The 21,830-nt window shown below is 27.6% G+C and overlaps 1 protein-coding gene across 2 annotated transcripts in view; it reads left to right on the top strand.

Annotated features, from left to right (window-relative positions):
* LOC129614797 (peroxidasin) overlaps positions 1 to 21,162 on the top strand; it is a 139,527-nt gene extending 118,365 nt beyond the window's left edge. For both annotated transcript variants that reach the window (XM_055529672.1, XM_055529673.1), the window contains one exon: positions 18,148 to 21,162. In XM_055529672.1, the coding sequence (XP_055385647.1) occupies positions 18,148 to 20,887 (2,740 nt within the window). In that variant the 3' untranslated portion in view covers positions 20,888 to 21,162. The remainder of the gene's footprint in view (positions 1 to 18,147) is intronic.
* Positions 21,163 to 21,830: the final 668 nt, after the last annotated feature.

Raw genomic sequence — 21,830 nt, 5'->3', positions numbered from 1 at the left:
TTTTGTTCCTGACTTAAGGTTTGTGTTGGTTATGCAAGACAGCATAGAATAGGATTCAGTTTTTTTTTTATATAAATAAAAAGGTAAGGTATTTATGATTTGAACCATTTTCTTTAATAGTGTAAATACCAATAAAATAATATCCTGAAATTCAGTTATCTTTGAAAAGAGGAAGAACGAAAAAAAAAGTAACATACATGGGTTTCTGAAACCGTATATAAAGTTTAACCATTCCATGCTTAGTAGCATCTTCCACCCTTCCCCCCCCCCCCTCTCCCGCAGGCCAGAGTTTACAATAAAAAAAAAAACAAAAATGGAAGAGAAAATTTGATGATGAAAATAATCAGTCCTTTTTTTCTCTTATTTTTCTCTTTGTTTGGTTTTTTTTTTAAAGAGAACTCCCAACACAATTTAAGGGTTTTTATGTGTTTAAATATCTCTGAACTGTAAAAAAACAACAATCAAAATAAAAACGGTAATAATAAAAAATAAAATAATTTTTTTTTTTATTTTTTAGATTTGGGCTTCTAAAATTTTTGCTAATTTAGCACAAAGCAAAAAAAAAGAAAAAAAATATTTCGTATTTTTTATTGGAAATTTACTGTCGTAAAAGATGAAACCTAAATAACTTAAGAGCAATTCTGTATTAAATTTAATATTAGAAGATTATAGTTTAGGTTTTTATTGTAGAGCTCAATAGTCATATGTGGGTAAAAATAATATACAGATGCCTAAATATATGGAAATGAAGATGGTCATCTTCATAATCAGAACTATCCTAAGTCCAATATATTGTACAATCGCACAATAACCCATATTTGTTACTGGATATATAAATTGTATAAATTGTATGGAAAAGAGCATGCATGATGGGACTAAAACTAGACAAAATATAGCAGATTGGCATCAAGGATTTAGATAGATTTCTCAAAAAAACGGGTGACTTAAAAAACGGTAGCAAACCGACACATTTGTGCTAATAGCATTTATTTATATGAAGGAAAAATTTGAGACCGATTTTTTCAATATAGTTCGAAAATGAGTATATTACTCCCCCCCCCCCTCTCCCTTCGTTAATTTTTATCAAATTATAACAGTATAAATTTTTCCTTTGTAAAATTTGAATTAGGATAAGAGCATTAGTTTGTCGCTTAGAAACAGTAGTAACAACAACGCCACAAGATTTGACAAATTGAAATTATTTTAATTTTTATAAGCGATTTGTTCCCTTACGCCTAATTTTTTCGTTAAAAAGATGAAATTTTTATTAAAAGTAGTTAAAAAATTTTCCGTGCAAATTGTCATATTTTTCTAGAAAATTATGTTTTTTGAGTTATTCAAGTTTTAGATTGATAGAGCGATATTTAGTGTGCCTCATACATGGCATCTCATGAAGTTTTCAATAATACAAAATAGTTTTATAATAATTTTTAATAGAAAAAAATTAATATTTTATTTTTTTAATATCCTGAAAAGGATAATAAAAAAATTATTACTATTTTTCTTCTCTTTTGTTTTTCTTTTTCTTATTATTTTTTAAAAATAAAATTAATTATAAATTCCAATTAATTCAACTAATAAAAGTTTACATAAAAAAAAAATTTTCCTATTGAAAATATTTTGCACATTATTCGAATGAAGTGATCACTTGAGAGATTTTTTAAATTTTTTTTGAATAAAATGAACAAAAAGGCAAAAAAGAAAGAAAAAATTTTTAAATCTTAACATGAAAACTTTGTCTTGGCTTTTCCTTACAATGTTCTCATACTATACGGCTGTGCATTATTCCTTTAACATAAATGCAAGGATGTATTTTGTGTCTATATAAATTACTCCAACATACTGCAAGTATTTTTAGATAAGAGCTTGAATTTTAGTGTACGAGTGTATGATATGAGCAGTTTGGTGTGTGTTTGTGTATGCAGTCTGGATTTGGATAATGAATACTGTATGTAAAGTTTTATTGCAAAACAATTTTTAGTACAAAAGTTTTCATTGATATGTGGTATAGACGTCTGGCTTTTCTAATTTGTTCGCATGTTTTTAAGGTACATGAAAATGATAGTTAGCCAATTTGTTTATTTAAAAAAATATTTTAAAGAGTTTTTGCATTTTAATCCGAATCTTTTGAAACCGAAGAAGGTCTATTCTTTAATAATTTTTCAAAACATCGTCCATTAACTAGCTTCAATACAAATAAACTTGCTAGATGTTTTATTATTCACTGGTGGTATCTTCCAGTTTACTTATTACTAGGTAGTTCACTGATTACCATTGTATCCGGAGGCATATTTTGTAATCGTAATGTATACTTCATATTGCAATTCACATCTCCCTAATTTCAATTTTAGCCATAATTTTATACATGTGTGGTAATTTCCAGAAATATTGAATGAATCCCTTCCGGAATGGGATTTTTAGGAAGCCATTCCATATTCGACATTCTCAAAGCCATTCAGAAGGAAATCAATTTTTTTCTTTTAAGAAGTAACAAACATGTTACTTCTTAATCAAGTTTCAATACTCCACCACATCCATGAGTTCATATTCCACCATATTCCATGAACCATTAATTAACAATTAAAATAAAACGAAATCATAGGCCATGATGGCCTGTGGAAAGAAATCTAGTGCCTTAGGAAAGTAAGAAGTATAAAATAATTTTTCAATCGAATTTCCCGGACCTTCCTAAATTACCTATAATTAATATTACATTAATAATTAACATTTTGCAATCCTCGCATCCCCAGTAATTTAAAAAATTCTGAAAAAACTCAATGCTGGGAAAAAAATAACATACAAACCTATTATATATAAAATATTAAAAATCTCATTTGCTTTATTTAGATGCGAACGCGTGTACATATACAATATAAATTAGGATTTTACAGATTTTTTTCTCTTTTATTAGGGAAATAAACATTGCTACAATCATTAACCTTTAATCTTTTATATATATTTAATGTCTCTCGGATGATTAAAGAGCGTTATTATTGTGTACTTACACTTAATGTTTTCAAAAAAACAAAAAAAAAAAAATACACTTTTTCATGTCTCTTTTAATATTCACCTACACTGAAAAAAATGATCACTATTTTCGTAGCCAAAAAACATAACTACAACTTTATATCTGAAGTTGCTAAAAAAAATAACAAAATTAACAATATTTCTGCCTCCATATGGAATACATATTTATTCTGTAGTGATATACATAGCTGATTTAAGACATGTAAAATGTAGCTAGATTTTAGGACTACATTTTTAACTGCCCCTATGAGATTCTTCATGTGTACATGGCAAACAAGACATTTCTAAAATTACTGCGGAACATTGAAAATTTAGCTTAAAATTATGACTGTTTCTGCAATAGAACATATTTACTTACAAGTCTCACTATTTGTTTTTGTAGTAATAAAAAATTGCTATAATAGCTAAAACATATGCTGAAATTTTGGTCAGTTATAAAGCTATCTTTTCCTATATGCAGAATCTAGAAAGAAAATGCTATATTAAATTTGCAGTATTATTTATTACAATACCTATTTTCACATTTTACTGAATTATCATGCGTAAGAAGTAGTTCAAATATTTCGATTGGAGTATATGCAAATAGAAGTTAAAAGTGAAAATTAAGGTGAAAAAAAATTTTTAAATAAAAATTAAAGACAGTAAAAATGGATAATTTTTTAAAAAATAATTGGAAGAATAGTTCATTAAAACCTATTTTTGAAGGTAAGTAAATAAAATTTACAAATTTTAATTAAAAAAGAACATATCATTAATCGGAAGTTGAATATGAGTATGGAGTTATTAATTGAGCATATATATGTGTGTGTAAGGTATATGTATATGTTCTTATCATATCAGTATTTTATTTTGGCTGTTATGTCCATGTTTTTCTGCATCCTTACAAAAAAACATACCTGCTTTAGCTATAATAAAATGTGTTAAAATTAGTTTATTAATATTGAAACTTTACATGGGTAACTAACAATATTGCAGCTTTAATTATAGCTGTGACAGTTATATTTTTTGTGATGCTGTAAAAAACATGATTGTAAAGGCTAAAATAAAATACTGGTAATATATTCGATCATTACCATTTGTTCTTTTATAAAATTCCCGAAATAAAATGTAACATTTCATTGTATTGATAAACATGACAGCAATTGTTCAAATTGTTGCAAATACAAGTAAATGTTAATAATCCCGTTCTTTTTTTATCCAAAAATACATAAAAGGTTACATCAGATTTTTAGTTTTCATAGAATCAGAAACATGAGCGGACACGTTTATAGTGCGCAATAATATTGTGCTGTTAAAAAATATCAAAAATTTTTAAAATGTAAGTATTATTTCTTTTTATATAAAACATCAATTAAGTTTTATAATAATATAGTGAAAGTTAAACATCGTAATATATTATTACGATTACAAAATTACGTAATATATACTATTAACAATATTATTTCTTTTTCATAAAAATGCTTCTAATAAAAATTATTAGAGGAAGAGCTGAACCAAGAAGCTTTTGAGAGCTTGGAATATCATGGAGTTTTAAATTTAATTAAAAAACAAGGAATAAGAGCAATATTTTGGGCTAAGTTCGTTGAAAAATATAAAAATATGCAGGTGAAAACAAATATTTCGTTGATTCTTTATAAGTAATTAATTTAAAATGCATATTATGTTTCAGTATCCAACGCCATCAGCAAGAAGTATTTCGGAAAATACTTATGCAACTGAAATCGTGGAAAGCGGCAGTGCTACAATATCAGATTTTTCATCGGAAAATAGTGGTAATATATCTTCACCTAATCAAGAACTTGTGTTCTTGCAAGACACATGAACGTCATCTTTCAAGCTCAGCACTTTGCGAAAAGTTTTTAAAACACAAACGTTACTCGTATTAAGCAAAACTCTCATTTAAATAGGTAATTCATATTTATAAGGATTATTGTTTAAAAGAAAAGAATGTAAAACTTAGTATATGAAAAATATTAAACAACCAAATAATTTGATTCTGTGAAATGTCTATTTTGTGTACCAATAAAAATTTAATGATAAACCAAAGGTTATTGTTAGTTTCACTTCTTTTAGTTATAATAAATGTCAGAATAGTCCATTTTATTTAAGTAATAGAGTTATATTACATTGCTTTTATAGGGATAAATAATTGTAAAAGTAGTAAAAATTTAGATCTGTGTTTGCAAAAATCCCCAATTGAAACAGAGGTAATAGGTTGCAAAAAGTGCCACATTAAATTGGTATTAATGATTTAAATATTTGTTAATACAATCAAATTTTAATGCTGCATTTGCAATAATCCCTAACTGCAGTATACATAATATATAGACACAGAGCCAAATTACATCGCTATCAATAAAATAAATAACTATAAGAACTGTAAAATTTTAATTATATATTTGCAAAATCACTGACTGTAACACTAATAATACATATCTGACAGAGTCAAGTTGCGTAGTCTTGAGTGAAATAAATAAGTCTGAAAACAATAAAATTTTATGCTGTATCGACAAAAATATATGGCTCTCAGTAACGAAAACGGCTTGTATTTTTTAGCAGCATCAGATAAAAAAATATCAACTAATGTTAATAATTCAGTGCAATAAAACATGACAGAAAATGCTATTTTTTCGCACTATCCCGATTTCTACCAGTTTTTATAACTAGGAGCATGCAAAACTTTAGCAAATGTAGTAATATTTTTTTTTGAGTGTAATACAAATTACACACACACACACTCTCTTTTATGTTTAGTATTTTGTAAATGTCAATTACATCATTATGACATCAGAGAGAATTCAAATAAAAAATTAACCATTCCTAATTTTTTTTTTACATTTTTTTTATTATCGAATATAAAACTTAAAAAAAATTAACCTGTAAAATGTAATAGCACGTGTATATATGCATGTGCAGATATACGGGGTACGGAGATAATAGGTGATTTTTTAAAAATTTTATTTTTAAATTCAGAGAAAAACCTTCATTTAATTTGCCTTTTTCCTTTTTGTGTAAGTGTTGAACATGACAACGTTTTAGGTATTTCAATTATGTGTCACTTTTTCACATATGTCAGCCAGAATATCATCAATAATATGTTCAATATTTGTTTCTAAACTTGTAATATATTTGCCGAATTATTGATAAACACAAGAAAAATTCAGTCACAACTAACAAAGTAAATAATTTAGAAATGTCAAATCACATGATTTCGATGACCAATCAGTAGGTTCGAGAATCGAGACTTGAAACTAATTGCTTATATAAGGTATTTTTTATGAATGCTTCGTTTAATTTTGGGAATGTTGTTTTGGTTTTCGTTTTCTTCTTGGTGAAATAACAAACAGAATAGTGACAGTTATTGTCAAATGTCAAATGAAATATCGAAAAAAAACACCCATTATATAAAATTTTTATGATTTATATGATGAATATTATCTCTGAACATATTATTAAACCATCCATAACCATGACCATATCAGTTTTGGGGGAAAATTGAGAAAAATAGAACAAAAAGCAAAAACGCAAATCTCATCGTGTTGAATTTTTATTATTTTTTCTACCCCTGGAATCGTTCCATCATTCATTCAAAATTTTGACATTTTTTTTTCATTTTTTGCATTTCTTCTTCTCTGGGCTAAAAATTGTTTTTGTTAAAATTCATTTTGTTTTTTCATTACACAATAGATAACTGACATTTTGGTTTTTTTTTTTTTTGTTTTCTTTTCGGTAAGGTATAGAACAACCGTACTGTCAATCTTCTTTCTTTTATAATATTAAAAATTAACTAATATTGTCAAGTTTCTAGTCTATTTGGGTGGTAATCATTTTCTATTCTGATATTTTTGCCCCAAATTCCATTGAAGTGATAAGTCGTTTTCTTCTTCTTCTTCTGTTGTTTCTTCTTGTTTTTCCTTTTAATTTTCTTTTAAATAAAGGTAATTGACTATTCAACATCACACAATATATTGTACATTGTTAATAATAAATGTGATACAAGAAAAAAAAAAGAAAAAATTATGTGTCCATTTTCAGAATTTTAAGAATTTTTATCTACTTTTGTGTACCAGAGAGAAATAAAAATGAAAAATCATGATTATTATTCCCTTATTTTTTATAAAAAAAAACCTACAACAATGCAAAGCTACGCAAAAAGTTAAATATGTATTTTGTGATGCGTGTAGGTTGTATTCGAAGGATAAACACTTTTATAGGAAAGAAATTGTGGAAGAGGAGCCGAAAAAGGAATTTTACGAAACAAAAACAATATTTTTTTTTTTGGTTTTTATATCCTTTTTTTGTTTGTATTTTGAATGCTTCGTTGATCTTCTCTCTCTCTTGTGCTCGTAATAGAAACAAAAGCAAAATTATTTTGTTTTGACTTTATTATTACCTTCGCACACACAAACACTTTCTTTTGCATAGCTAAGTACGTACATGTAAAGTGTAAAAACGTATATGTATGCATGCATATATTATGTTTATATGTGTGGTTATTATTGTTTTTCCATATTATTAAAACGAAGTCATCACATGAGAATGGAATGAAATTCATCAAGATTTTTTCATTAAATGAGAAAAATTTTCAAAATTAAACGCATTTCTAGAATAAAAACAAAATTTTTCTTTTTTTTAAATAAAATGATAATTGAAGCCGAAAAACTATGATTAAAGTTAAATTTGATTTCTTTAGTTATTTTCGAAAAAAAAATTGTGGTTATTTTGTAATATAGTTGGTCTTAGTTATGTGAAATTTGGATTAAAATTGGAAAATTAAAATAAGAGTAAAAGTTTTTAATAAAAACTTGTTATGAGAAAAAGTAATTTTTTTAATGGTATTGACCTCAATTTTTAGTGTTACAAGTTTACGAAACTATTACAGGTAAATTAAGAATGTTTCTGAGAAACTTTTGGAGAAATTTAATGGTTTTTATAAAAATAATTACAAAATTTACATTTGTTTACAAAGGTTTTTAAATTTGAGATCGTAAGAGTCTTGTTTTCAGTGGATAAACCCTACTTATATGCGGATATTACAAATATTTTCGTAGTGATGACTGTAATTTTGTCGTTTGTTCACTTACTTCTATTGCTCTTAGCATCAGGCGCTACAGAATGTATCTGGCCATTCCTCTCTGCTGTGAATCAAGACACCGTAATCAAACAAAAAATCTGATTCCGACTCCTGGTTGACGACCGACTTAAAGATTATAACCCTCCAGAGTTTGTATGCCTCCTACATTTAAAGAAATCCGCAGCATAGAGCTTTGCGGCACACTTTCTCGTCATTGTTTTTTAGTACCTCTCTGACGGTCAGCCAAAACCTCTATACCATGAGCTGACGTGGCCCCTAGAGCACCCCACACGCTTTTATAAACCATTTCATCTACTTTTTCCACCTTCCTCCGTCCTTTTCCATTATTTACTAGCCACCAGACCAGCGTAAAGACGTACAACCAATGCAAGAGACACGGAGATACCCACAGTTATTTTGCAAATAAAGATCGCCATCATAACCCTCACCATCCTTTCCTGTGCGTTCCTATTCCACATCAACTTTCTATCCAAAAATAAACAAATATAACGCTTTTCATCCCTTAGATGCAAAGAAACAAGATATGAATTTACAAGATTCATATTTGAAAATTTTTATGAAAATCATTATCAATAACTTCATTTTTAAAATCATATCCATATCTCTCTATACGAAAGACTAACTTTAGAACTACAAACAAATACAATCCATTTGCAATTTACTGCCTTTTTCTTTGCATATTTTCAACATTGATTTATTAAACAATGAATTTCATCAATATGAAAAGTAAACAATAAAGTTCTATTATTACAAAGTTTACAATAAACAAAAAATTTCATATCCCGATTTCATTAAATTTTACTGGGTAATGCATAGCTTTATTTATAGACCATCAGCGTTCTCTGATCTCTGAAAAATACATAAATAAAAGAAGAACACACAAAAGTCTTATAGTATATACCTCGCTTAAAGGATATATGTAAGTGTTATCCTTGGATGATTACTACAAAACTAACGAACAGGATGACAACAAAATCTATTCAAGGTGAAAGATATTTGAAAAAGATAGAAGAAAGAAAAAAAAAAACAATATTTTCACCGTAATCATATTTTGCCACCCACTATTCACAGAGAATTTTTCAAAAATAAATAAATAAAAATAGAAAAAGATAAATAGAAAATTCCCAGGACTTTAAAGTAAACAATATAAAGCAAATAGAAGAACAGAAAATGTGAGCATTCTAAGAGTGCCTTACTAATATCATAGTTAACTGTAACTGCAAAACCATTTGAAGCACAGAACGAAAACAAAAGTATTTCAAAGCGTAAACATTGGTAAATTTTCATCTTTAGTTTGTTTTTTCTTCTCTTTTTTTTGTAAATCCAACAAAATATGTACACGTACGTAATAAATCATCCACGTCCTATTATTATCGGCGTGCACATTTTACACGGATGTGTTTGGGATTTGAATTAGATTAAATGAAGAGCAACAAAACAAAGAGCAAAAAAGAAAACAAAAATTTTCAAAATCCTCTATTCTCTATCACTTAAAAACGGAAGGAAATCTGTGAGTGAAAAGTTATTAAAAAAAAAGGAAAAAAAAGTGAATGAATTTGAAATTTCTTCATTTGTGAATAGAAACCATTTAAAATCAGGAAATTTTTGTAAATAGAAAAGGTGACATAGGTAACATACACGCATATAAAAAAAAAAGTCAGCTTAAGTATACCGGATTTGGATTTAGTTAACTTAAACGCCCTCCATATAAATTTTTTGCAAGAAGCTTATAAAATTTTTATTTTGTTCTTTGTTTTCTACTTCATTGTACCAGGAACTAGGATAACGGGGATTAAAAAGTAACGTAAAATTGTTATAAAAAGAAAAAAGAAGCGGAAGATTAGGTATTTTAGCTGAGTTCTTAAAAATTTGAAAAATCCTCGAAGAGAATTACGACCAGTTTGTAATAATAAACTATCATTCAATCTGGAATGATTGTCGGCTAACTAGATCAGTTACTGTGCAAGTAGTCATCAACCTAATAAACATCGTATACCTGATGTTCTTGGTGAATGTAAATTGAAATTATTTCATCTTTCAAGGTTCTCTTGATAAAAATATTTTCGGGTATCAATTAACAGATTGAGGGTTTGGGAATTGGATGAGAGTTTAAATTGATTCTCTACATTGAGAATCGATTACTTACTGAATTCCACTTGGGATATTCAGCTGAGGTGTCCCCGACGTTTAAACGACGAATTCACGTTAAGTATACGGCTTTCTAGATTTCCGGAATTTTAATTGGGCGGAAAGTGAATTCCAAAGTGTAAATATTCTATATCTTGAATATTCTGCCATGTCCCAGTGAAGATTCAGATTTCTCCACCGAACATGTAATTTCGTAATGTTCAATAAACTAGAGCCTTGTTGTCATTTGTCAAATAGCTAAATGAAAGCCCTGACACGAGGACGTTCATTCATTTTCTTTATTTACCTATGGCATTGGATCATCATATCTGGTTCATTATGATGGAGGGTAGATAAGTTCCTGAATTGTAATAGTAAAGGTATCCACGCATTAGTTGCTCTTCTCAGTAGAATACGACGCTGAAAAGAGAATACGATGCATATTCTCAACTGACGTTCACTCCAACAACTAGCAAACAAATATTAAACTCTTGAACTTAAATAAATGAGTGTGCCCGCTGACTACACACCTAAAAATCTTATCTAATATTATATAAGAAAATGGTAGAATTTGATTTGTCGAGCCAATATTTTCCTTTTCTATTTTATTTCTAAAGAATTGATTGACTTAAACTTTAAAGATTATTAATTTTGGATTGTTTCAATTTATTTTATAGAAAATTTCGTTTCAATTCGACTATAAAGTTCAAAATAAAAATCGCAACAAATCGCAAATTCAATTGGATTTGAACAATGAAGTTTTTAATAATTTAATTTTGTTTTATCAAGTCATAAATTAGAGTAAAAATTTCTCTATTTATTTAGTACAAGTATACATACATATATAGAACAAATTATTAAATTTAAACATTTTTCCATAGAAAATAAAAAATAAAAAAGAAAAAAATTCTTTAAAATCTTAAAATACATTTTTAAAATAGACTACTGAATTTTAAGCACAAGGTAAAAATTAAAAATAATGATGTTCTAAAAAAAAAACATAAGAATAATAAGAAAAATGTACCATTAAATCGGATTTAAAAGCCAACACAATCCTCATCTATTTCTCCGCAACAAAACCAATATAAAATTCAGTACTAAGGTACGTTAAACCCCACCAACAACTAGATATTTCACGATCACACACAGTCATTCTAGTGAAATAATATTAAATGTATCTGTGTTCGTTATAAATACTAGCTCATATGCGCTTACAGAACAAGGGAAAAAATTATTATTTTTTTTTCCAAGTCTTCATCCACCGTTTTTTTTTCTTCTCCAGAAGTTTATTATATTCGCTCAACTTTTTGCAAAAAAAAAAATAAAAAAAAAAGTTTAATTTTTTTTTTCGTTTCCTGCTTAACTTGTGTGCTACTTTTATACACAAAAATATCCTTATGCTCTCATTAAATTTATTTTCCAAATCAAAAGGTAACAAAAATACCAACAACTGAGTAACACAAAAAAAAAAGAAACATAAAAAGAAACGACGAAAATAAACCAACCAACATCAAAAGTAAGTTGAAAAAAAAATTAATTTTGTTGTATATGAAAGATAGTTAAAAACGGCTTTACAATATATTTATGTTATGTTAAAGTAAAGTTCCGAATCCGATCAAATTTACTTTGAAGAATTTACTAAACAATTCAGAAGTTAGTATCTAGCGTACTAAAATAGTGTGCATTACATTTGACATCGAAGTTATAGTGGTACTGTATTTCTAAACTATTCAGCAATTAATGTTTATAAGCTGAATTGCGAAATTGAATATTGTACAGAATATCTGACATCGGAATTGTAGTGATACGGTATCATAATAAAATTCAGCAATTAATATTTATAAGCTGAGTTGCGTATTAAAATATTGTGTAGAATATCTAGTGTCGGAATTACAGTAATATTACAGCATTAAATAATTCAGCAATTAACAATAATAAGCTGAATTATGTCCTAATTACATTAAAGCCGTTATTTCTAGATTTCGTTTTTAGCATTTAATTGAACTTGGTGGATTATTCTACATAAAAATTTTTTTTTGGAACTCTTCCTTCAATGTGTTCCATTATGGTGCAAGATATTTTCTTCGTCCAAAATTATAAAAGGAAAATATGTTGCACCATAATAGACAAATGATTTTGCGGGTAGAATTTTTATGCTACAATTCAACTCTTCTTTAAATTTAATTGCTTTGCACTAGATCTTATAAAAAATGTAAAAATTCATAGTACAATCAAATTTATTAAGTCATTTGAGTAAGTTAATATCAAAATTAATTTTGTAACTGAATTGTAACAAATTTTATAAAAATTATAAGAAAAAAACCATGAGTTTTCAAAAGCAAAATGAATTGACTTGTGTCTTTACAATCAACCTCAATTTTCCGGAAATTTTTTTTTTATCAAATCTCATTCTAAAGCTCATCTTATAACTTAACATATTTTAAAGGACCACAAAAATATTTCGCTTTATTTTTTTTTTTGTAATTTTTTAACACTGCTTTTGTTATCCTATACATTTTTTTTAGAATTCCAAACACAAATAAAATCTTTAAAATGGCGACAAATAAAGTATAGGGTGTACAAAAAGATATTAAAAAAATATTTTGTAAATAATATTTGTTCACATATGTGTGTCTGTATGTTTGTAACATATTATATGAAAGTAAATAAATAATATTTTCATGATATGTTGCAAAGTTGTGTGTGTGTGCATTCAAACAACATAAGACTTACAGCGGTGATGAGATGTGAAATGTTGAGATTTCATAAAAATATTGGAGTATACATAAGAGTTTTAATGGATACTTTTGAAGAGATTTAAAAATATATGTATGTATGGATATTATGTGAAATGTGTTATATATATATATGTGCATATATTATATTTGGACCAGAGAGTTATCTAGGCGCGTCTATTTTATCTTTATAAAATTCATAATATTTTTAATATTTCTAATATTGTGAACTTCATATAAATACCCTGGCTTCATATAAATACCCTTGTACTATATACAAATATACATATACATCTGCTTTTATTATTATTCTTTAATTTTTCGTTTATCTAATAGAAATAATGAAAAAAGAAAAATAAAACAAAATTGTGTGTGTGCCTACCGAAGCATTTTTTAACCTAAATAGAAAATTATTTGAAAAATAACCTCAAAACATAATATTATATAAAAAATACATTTTATATACATATTTACAGCTAGATATAATAATAAATTATATTAGATAGGCACAGGTACACACATGTATACATACTGTGTTATACGTGATGTACTGATAAATTTTATTGTCCCAAACGTTTTTATAAAAACAAAAAAAAAATTTTATTAGAAAAAACCTTGAAAATACGTTAACGCTTTGGTAAGTCAACCATATTAGTTATCTAAATTATATATATATATATATATATATATATATATATATATATATATATATATATATATATATATATATATATACATGTACATATACCTGCCCAAAATCAACTCAACCGTTCATAAAAAAATTCGCATAAATACAAAAGAGATCTTGAAAAGTATTCACAGAAAGGTCTAAAAATTGCCAAAAAAAAATTTATACATATACGATGGACAAAGAAGGGGGAAGAGGCAGGAGGAGCATTTACAATTCAAAGTACACAAACAACGAAACAAGAAAAATGGAAAATTTTTATTAAAACTTTCTTTCAAAAAGCTGAAATCAAATATGTACCCTTCCTGTTTTATGGAAAAACCCTACAAAAAAAAAAAATTGACATATTCGAATTTTCATAGAGATTTAAAATGCCTCTCCATACCTGTATCTGTATGTGTATGTATATTCGAAAAATTCATCATATTCAAAAACTTTTTATACATACTGTAAATAATATTGTATGTATGTGAGTATAAAAGTTTTTGATTGAAAATTTGTTTTTGTATATGGCTACATCCGGAAAGATATAAAAGGACATTATCCCTACTGAATATTTAATCATAATACATCCGTAAACAATACCGTTTTATTAAAATTACGCAGCATTTTGTTATACTCTTTATGTACTTATATATGATTTAAATGTATAACAATATTAATTTAATACACACACGTATTCACACAAGCATGTAGATTTTTTTTTTTTGGATATTAATGTCTTTATATTGGATTTTTAAATAAGTATTTTTGAGAATTGAAAGAGAAATTTATAGAGTGAGAAAACAAGCAAAAAACAAGAGAGGAGTAGAATTTAAAGAGAAATATTTCACAAAAAAATTTTTATAAATTTTTTTTTGTGACTCACCGATACTGAGTGCGTACCTACCTTCATAATATTGTCAATATTTATTAATTTCTTAATTTTGAATTATGTGCATTTTTGATTTTTACACGTGTTCATGGTGTTCGGCAAAAAATATTTTAGTATGTTATTAAATAAGATTGTGGTAATGGTGTTGTTACAAGGAATTTTTGTTTTATTTCAAATCAATTACATTATATTATGAAATTTATAAATTAAATGAGTTGCATTAAAATTTTTGACTTAAAAATATTAGTAAATATGTGAGCTATACAGGTCGTCTCGTATATCTAATAAACTTATCAAATTAAACAAATGTAAAAATTTATGAGAAAGCCGTTCTGAGGATAGCAAATCATGTTTAATATAATGCGACACTGGCATGGACTTATACCTGATACACGCACGCAGTTACGATATAATTACACCAGTCTCCATACAAATGGTTTTGCCTATTTATAAGAGTCTCCATACAAATGGGAGTATACAGAGACACGAAACTCACTTCATATTATCATTTATCGTAAGTATTCAGGCCCCAAGATGAATCATCTATGGCTATAGTTTGGATGAAATGAAACGTCCTTTCTACAGTCGCTGCGCCTAAATTTAATTACTGTATTTTTTAATATATCTATTACGTTATATATAAGAGTTAATTTGAGATTTAAAAAGTTAAATTATTCCCTTTGTTCGTAATCGTATAGCTTCGCCATCATCACTGATATTTCATTGTTCAACATTCACAATTGACTACAGTTCAATAACTTGTCCCATAATATTTCTGTTTGTTTTCTGTTCTTCACAACAATGTTAAACTTTTAAATTTTAAATACACAATGCACATTAAATTTAATTTAGTACATATTTTTTTTTTGTAACAATCGATAACATTTAAAATTAATTTAAATTTTAAAATAAAAGTTTTTTTTCTGCCATAGTTTTGAATTTCTCCATAAATTATTGGTAAAACTTTCAATTTATTTCTAACGTATTCCTAGTTCCTTATTCACAAAAACAAAACAACTACAACAGAAAACACATGAAACGAAGTGTAAAACTAAAATAAACATTTAAAGTTCCAATTAAAAACCGCATATCCTTAAAGAGGCAAATAAAAAAAAACAACAAAAATCCAAAAAACAACAAAAGCCTGACCACAAAGAATTTAATTCTATTTGGTCCGATGCATTTCACTTTTTCTTAACTTTTCTGTAATACACTCTTGTAAATATGTGTACTTACATATTTTATTTCTAATTACGTACAATGTACATAGACACATATATATGTACATACATAGTTTACATGATTTATTTAAAAAGTTTTCAATTTTGTATTTACATTGTATGTAAAAGCAAAAATTACATTTTGAAAATTGTGTACATTCGAAAATTTAGTAAAATTTTTTAATGCATGTTATTGTTCTAGTGCTTGTGTTTGTTAGACCAGTATGTTTATATAAAAATTTTTAGTTTATAAAATGACCCTTGTAATTTACCGATTTCAAACTGATGAGGAACAAAAATAATAAAAACTGACAAATAATTAGATTTTGTTTCAAAAATTTAAAAGAAAATATGGGGCTCCAATATAAAAGTTTGCCTTACTCTCTGGTCTTTCACTTGTTCTATAAATCAAAAAATACGCTAGTTTATATTATAATTTAATCAATGTTAAAATAAATACTACAAAAATTAAAGTTAAAATGTGTGAGAATGCTGGCTAAGCAATTAGAAAAGTTGCAGTTGACCTTAACTGACAGTGACCCTACACCATGGCAGCATCATGGTAAAGTGAAAACATAGTGAGCCGACTGAAACAAAATATTTGATGTGCATATGAATTGCATTTCGTATTCTGTAAGAAATTTAATGCAGTTACCTCAAATAGTTTTCGAACTATTTTAAATTGGGTAAGAGGACTGGAAACTGTCCAAACCTATCTGAGAAATAATTTAACAGATGGCTGCCAAATTTCATGCAAATAAATAGCACATACCCGTATCAGTTGTCCGAATTTGTCAAATTATAATAGCCCCCGTCCCTGGTCGAAAATAAATAATTTTCGAAATTTTGATGCTGTTCACTTTTTTCGTTTTTGAGTTATCGTGCAAACTGAAGGACGGAAGAACGGACATGTCTAAATCGACGTAGCAAGAATTCATGTACACATTTTCATACTGCTGTTGACGCCTTTAAGTGGCTACAAACTCTATACTAAAGGTGGTATACCATTAACTGCGGTGCAGAGTATAAAAAAAGTTCACATGGTCAGCACATAAAAAAAAATTGCATTTAATTCGAAGTACTCTAATATACTCGGTTTTGTTTACTAAATTCATTACTAAATTATAGGACATTTTCCGTCGGAAACCTAAAGCACTTCCCGTATTTTACTATAATTTTTAAGTATCTCACCTTAACAATGAAACTTAACTTAAAATTTATTACCTTTTAAATGCATTTAAAAATTCTTTGATAGTTTCAACTTTAATTAGAGAAACTTTTAATATTCTTGACAATTAAAAAATTCCGAAAAATACTCTTTGTAATTTTCAAAGTTATAATGACAATATTTTTAATTGCATAGTAAGTGTATTGCGGATTGAAAAGAACTTTGTTATTTTGCAAACTTCTAAATTTTTAATTTCATCTTGAAATTCATTAATTTCTTGTACATAAAAACTATATGTTTGTTTGTCGTACACGTTCTTTCACTATTTTCTCTTTCTATTTAAGTACATGAACACTATAAACAGCCATGATATCCCTGAACATGATATCATTTAAGAAAAAATAAAAATAAATCCCTTATCTGTGACCTGAGACGGTTTTCAGATCCTAAAGTACATTTTTGTATTTATTCCTTGTCTTCTTTTTTCTAAGGTTTTAATTTATTGTTGTCGGTTCTTTAATTTATTTAAGTTTCTTTCTTTTACACTTTTTTTTTTGCTTTTCTTCTCTGAAGCTCTTATTTGATTTCTTCGATTTCCCATGCTATTATGATCTCATTTTAAGCATTATATCCTATTAAGTGAAGTATATCTATGTATTATATAGATTTCTACAACTATGTACAACTAACAAATAAAAACAGATATGAATACAAAAAAGAGAATTTCAAGGTTTTCTTAAGATGTTTACGAAGAATGGAACACAATGTGCATTAAGTACTGTTCAGAAATTTTCAAGGGATACTCAATTTTTAAATGTGTTTATTTTATTTCTTTGCTTTTCCTTTAAATTAAACGATGTTTGCAAATTCCATTAAAGTTTTAAGATTTTTAAAATAAATAAGCCCCAATAAGTGTAGAAATTTTTCCTAAAATTTGAGCAGGACAAAAATTAAAATTATCAATATCTTGTCGGAGAGAATGTGTTCTTAAATGATTTGGTCAGAATTTACTTTTGACCACTTACAGAAGAAAATAAACAAATGAAATGCTTTACTTTGCGAATCACTTATGTTCTTAAAATTTTTCCTGTCCTTATATTGAAATGAACAGAATGTCTGAAATATTTGTCTTTTCACCTTTTAATTTGTAGAATAATATTTATCAGACATTTACTAACATCATCTTCTTTATTTATTGTATTTCTTCCAATAGGAGTAACGAAGTTCTAGCTCCCGGTGACCGATTCGTTAGAATTGCATTCGCAGAAGCATCTAAAGAAATTGATCAGGCTATTAATCATACAATTAAAACATTATTTGGTCAAAAACCAGCAGATGCTCCAATTAATTATGCTGATTTATTAAGAGTTTTTCGATTTCCAAATATGCAAGCACGTCAGTTAGCTAGAGCAGCTGAAATTTATGAACGAACTTTAGTTAATATACGAAGACATATTGATGAAGGTGCAAATTTAACAGTTCCAAGTTCTGAATACGAAAACAAAGAAATATTATCTAGAGAACATTTGAGTTTGGTTGCTGAACTTTCCGGTTGTAATGCACATCGCGAAAAACCAAATTGTACTGATATGTGTTATCATTCGAAATATCGTACTGCTGACGGTACCTGTAATAATTTAAATAATCCAACATGGGGTGCTTCACTAACTGGTTTCCGAAGATTATTACAGCCTCAGTATGAAAATGGATTTAGCTCTCCGATTGGTTGGAATAAACATCAAATGTATAACGGTTTTGAAAAACCAAGTGCACGATTAGTATCAACATCTTTGATATCAACAAAAACTATTTCAGAAGATGATTTTATTACACATATGGTAATGCAATGGGGACAATTTTTGGATCATGATTTAGATCATGCTCTACCATCAGTAAGTTCTGAAACATGGGATGGAGTTGATTGTAAAAAAACATGTGAATATGCTGCGCCATGTTTTCCAATAGAAGTACCTCCAAATGATCCAAGAATAAAAAATCGTAGATGCATCGATTTGGTAAGGTCAAGTGCTGTATGTGGATCTGGTATGACCTCCGTTTTCTTTGATGCTGTTCAACCACGAGAACAAATAAATCAATTGACTTCTTATATTGATGCATCTCAGGTGTATGGATATTCTAATGAATTTGCCCTAGAATTGAGGAACATCACAACTGAAGATGGTTTATTAAGAACTGGTGTACATTTTCCAAAACAAAAAGATATGCTTCCATTCGCTGCTCCCCAAGATGGCATTGACTGCAGGCGTAACTTGGCAGAAACAAACATAAACTGTTTTGTTGCTGGAGATATTCGCGTGAACGAACAAGTAGCCTTGTTAGCAATGCACACAATCTGGTTGCGAGAACACAACAGAATTGCTGGAAAACTAAAAGAATTGAATCCTCACTGGGAAGGTGATACTTTATATGAAGAAGCTAGAAAAATTGTTGGGGCACAAATGCAACATATAACATATAAGCAGTGGTTGCCTTTAATTTTGGGTGATGAAGGTATGCAGATGCTTGGAGAATATACTGGGTATAATCCAAACATAAATCCAAGTGTATCAAATGAATTCGCTACAGTTGCATTGAGATTTGGACATTCACTAATTAATCCGATCCTAAGTCGATTAAATGAGAGCTATCAAGAAATTCCACAAGGCCACTTACCTTTACATAAAGCATTTTTTGCTCCATGGAGATTAGTATATGAAGGTGGAGTAGATCCATTGATGCGCGGAATGTTTTCCGTACCAGCAAAACTTAAAAAACCAAATGAAAATCTTAATGTTGAACTTACAGAAAAATTATTCCATACTGCACATGCTGTTGCTTTAGACTTAGCTTCAATTAATATTCAGAGGGGACGCGAACATGGTATTCCAGATTATAATGAATACCGAAGATTTTGCAATCTCTCTTATGCAAACACATTTGATGATTTAAGAAATGAAATAAGTAGTTCTGAAATTCGCACTAAATTGAAACAGTTATACGGACATCCATCAAATATTGATCCCTGGGTAGGAGGAATTTTAGAAGATCAAGTTGAGGGTGGAAAGGTTGGTCCACTATTCCGTTGCTTGTTAGTAGAACAATTCCGAAAATTAAGAGATGGTGATCGTTTTTATTATGAAAATCCATCCGTTTTTATGCCTGAACAGCTCTTAGAAATTAAACAAACAAATTTGGCTAGAGTACTTTGTGACAATGGTGATAATATTACTGAAGCTACAGACAATGTATTTATATTACCATCTCGACAAGGCGGCTATAAAAATTGTACTGAAATACCTGGAATTAATTTGTACTTTTGGCAAGATTGTGGTTCATGTTCATCTCCGCCACCTCTATTAAAATCTTATTTACCCCATACTTATTATGAACAACAACAAAAATTACAAAACCATCAACTTTCACGTCAAAGAAGATCAGCTAAAAATTCAGCATCATCACCGGCAACCACCCTAAAGGATATGAAAAATCATGGTGAGAGTGATGGTGAAAAAACTTTTGAAATGAATGAAGAACGTGTTAGCGGATTAGAAGAAGTAATATCAAGTTTCCAAAAAGAATTGAAAAAATTACGTAAAAAAATAAAAAAATTGGAACAAATTTGTAATCCAACTAGTAATAACAGTAATAATAACAGTAACAATAACAGCAACAATAATAATGGTAGCAATGATAATAACAATAATAAAAAAAATAAAAATAAAAATAATTTAAAACGTCAACGTCGTCAATGTATAGACACAACAGGTAGTAGAAGATTAAATAATGAAATATGGAATCTAGATGATTGTACAAAATGTCAATGTAAACATTCCGAAATAACATGCAATAAAGAAAAATGCCCAGAATTGAATTGTACAGGTAATACAAGACCCATAAAGATACCAAATGAATGTTGTCAAAAATGTGGTAATGACAGTGATAAGAAAAATTAAAATTTCCAATACAACAAAACAACGGTGCTTAATAAACAAACAATTCAAAATATGGGAGAAGTTAAAAAAAAATTTTATTAACAAATTACTAAAAAAGATGAATAAAAAAATTTTAAGAATTTTCAACATAGATTTTAGAACTTTGGGCAACAATGAAAATTTAACACGTGAACAGTCTACAAGAAAATTTTGAAAATTTGTTCATTTTTAATTTAAATCAAATATCCAAAACAGAATAATTTACTTGTTGACATAATAATGACATATAAAATTTAATACCAACCAAAGAGTCACTTTGGTTTTGACACATTCTCATGATATTTTTCAAAGAGCACTTCAAAATAATTTTTCTGAATACTAAATACTTTTATTCAAGATTAATCTAATTTAAAATTCCCCAAAGTTCTAAATTGAAAAATTAATTGTTTTCTTTTTCGTAAAATGAAATTTAAGATTACATGACCTCAGATTATTATCAAAATTGGCAAAAATCTTTTTTGAAATTTTTAATGTAATTTGCATACTTTTACGAGAAATGTAATTTTTCTCATTAACATTCATAAGCAAAATTCCAACTAATATAATGCATCCAATATCTAATAATGAGAATCATAATTAAAAGTAATCATAATTTAATATTTTACTAATTACCAGCATTATTACATGATGTTATTAGAATATTCCATTGAAGCAATCCAGTAATATAATTACTTTTTATTACATAATTGCTGCAAAGGTTGTTACAAAATGTAATCAACGTATCTGCAAAGCATCACACTCTTTTAGGTTTTATGTAATTCAAAATAGTGCACATATCTACAATATTCAATGTGACATTTTACAATTACATCACAGTAACAGATTATATTGTTATTAAATTCTTGTGTACAGAAAGTATATTATGTGATGGCATACAAACCTATATACGAATACAAAAAAAAGA

This window comes from Condylostylus longicornis, unplaced genomic scaffold (assembly GCF_029603195.1).
Source record: "Condylostylus longicornis isolate FDR11 unplaced genomic scaffold, ASM2960319v2 ptg000119l, whole genome shotgun sequence".
Classification (NCBI taxonomy): Eukaryota; Metazoa; Arthropoda; class Insecta; order Diptera; family Dolichopodidae; genus Condylostylus; species Condylostylus longicornis.
The sequence above is the reverse complement of the archived record's forward strand: the minus strand, read 5'-3'. Positions and strand labels throughout refer to the sequence as shown.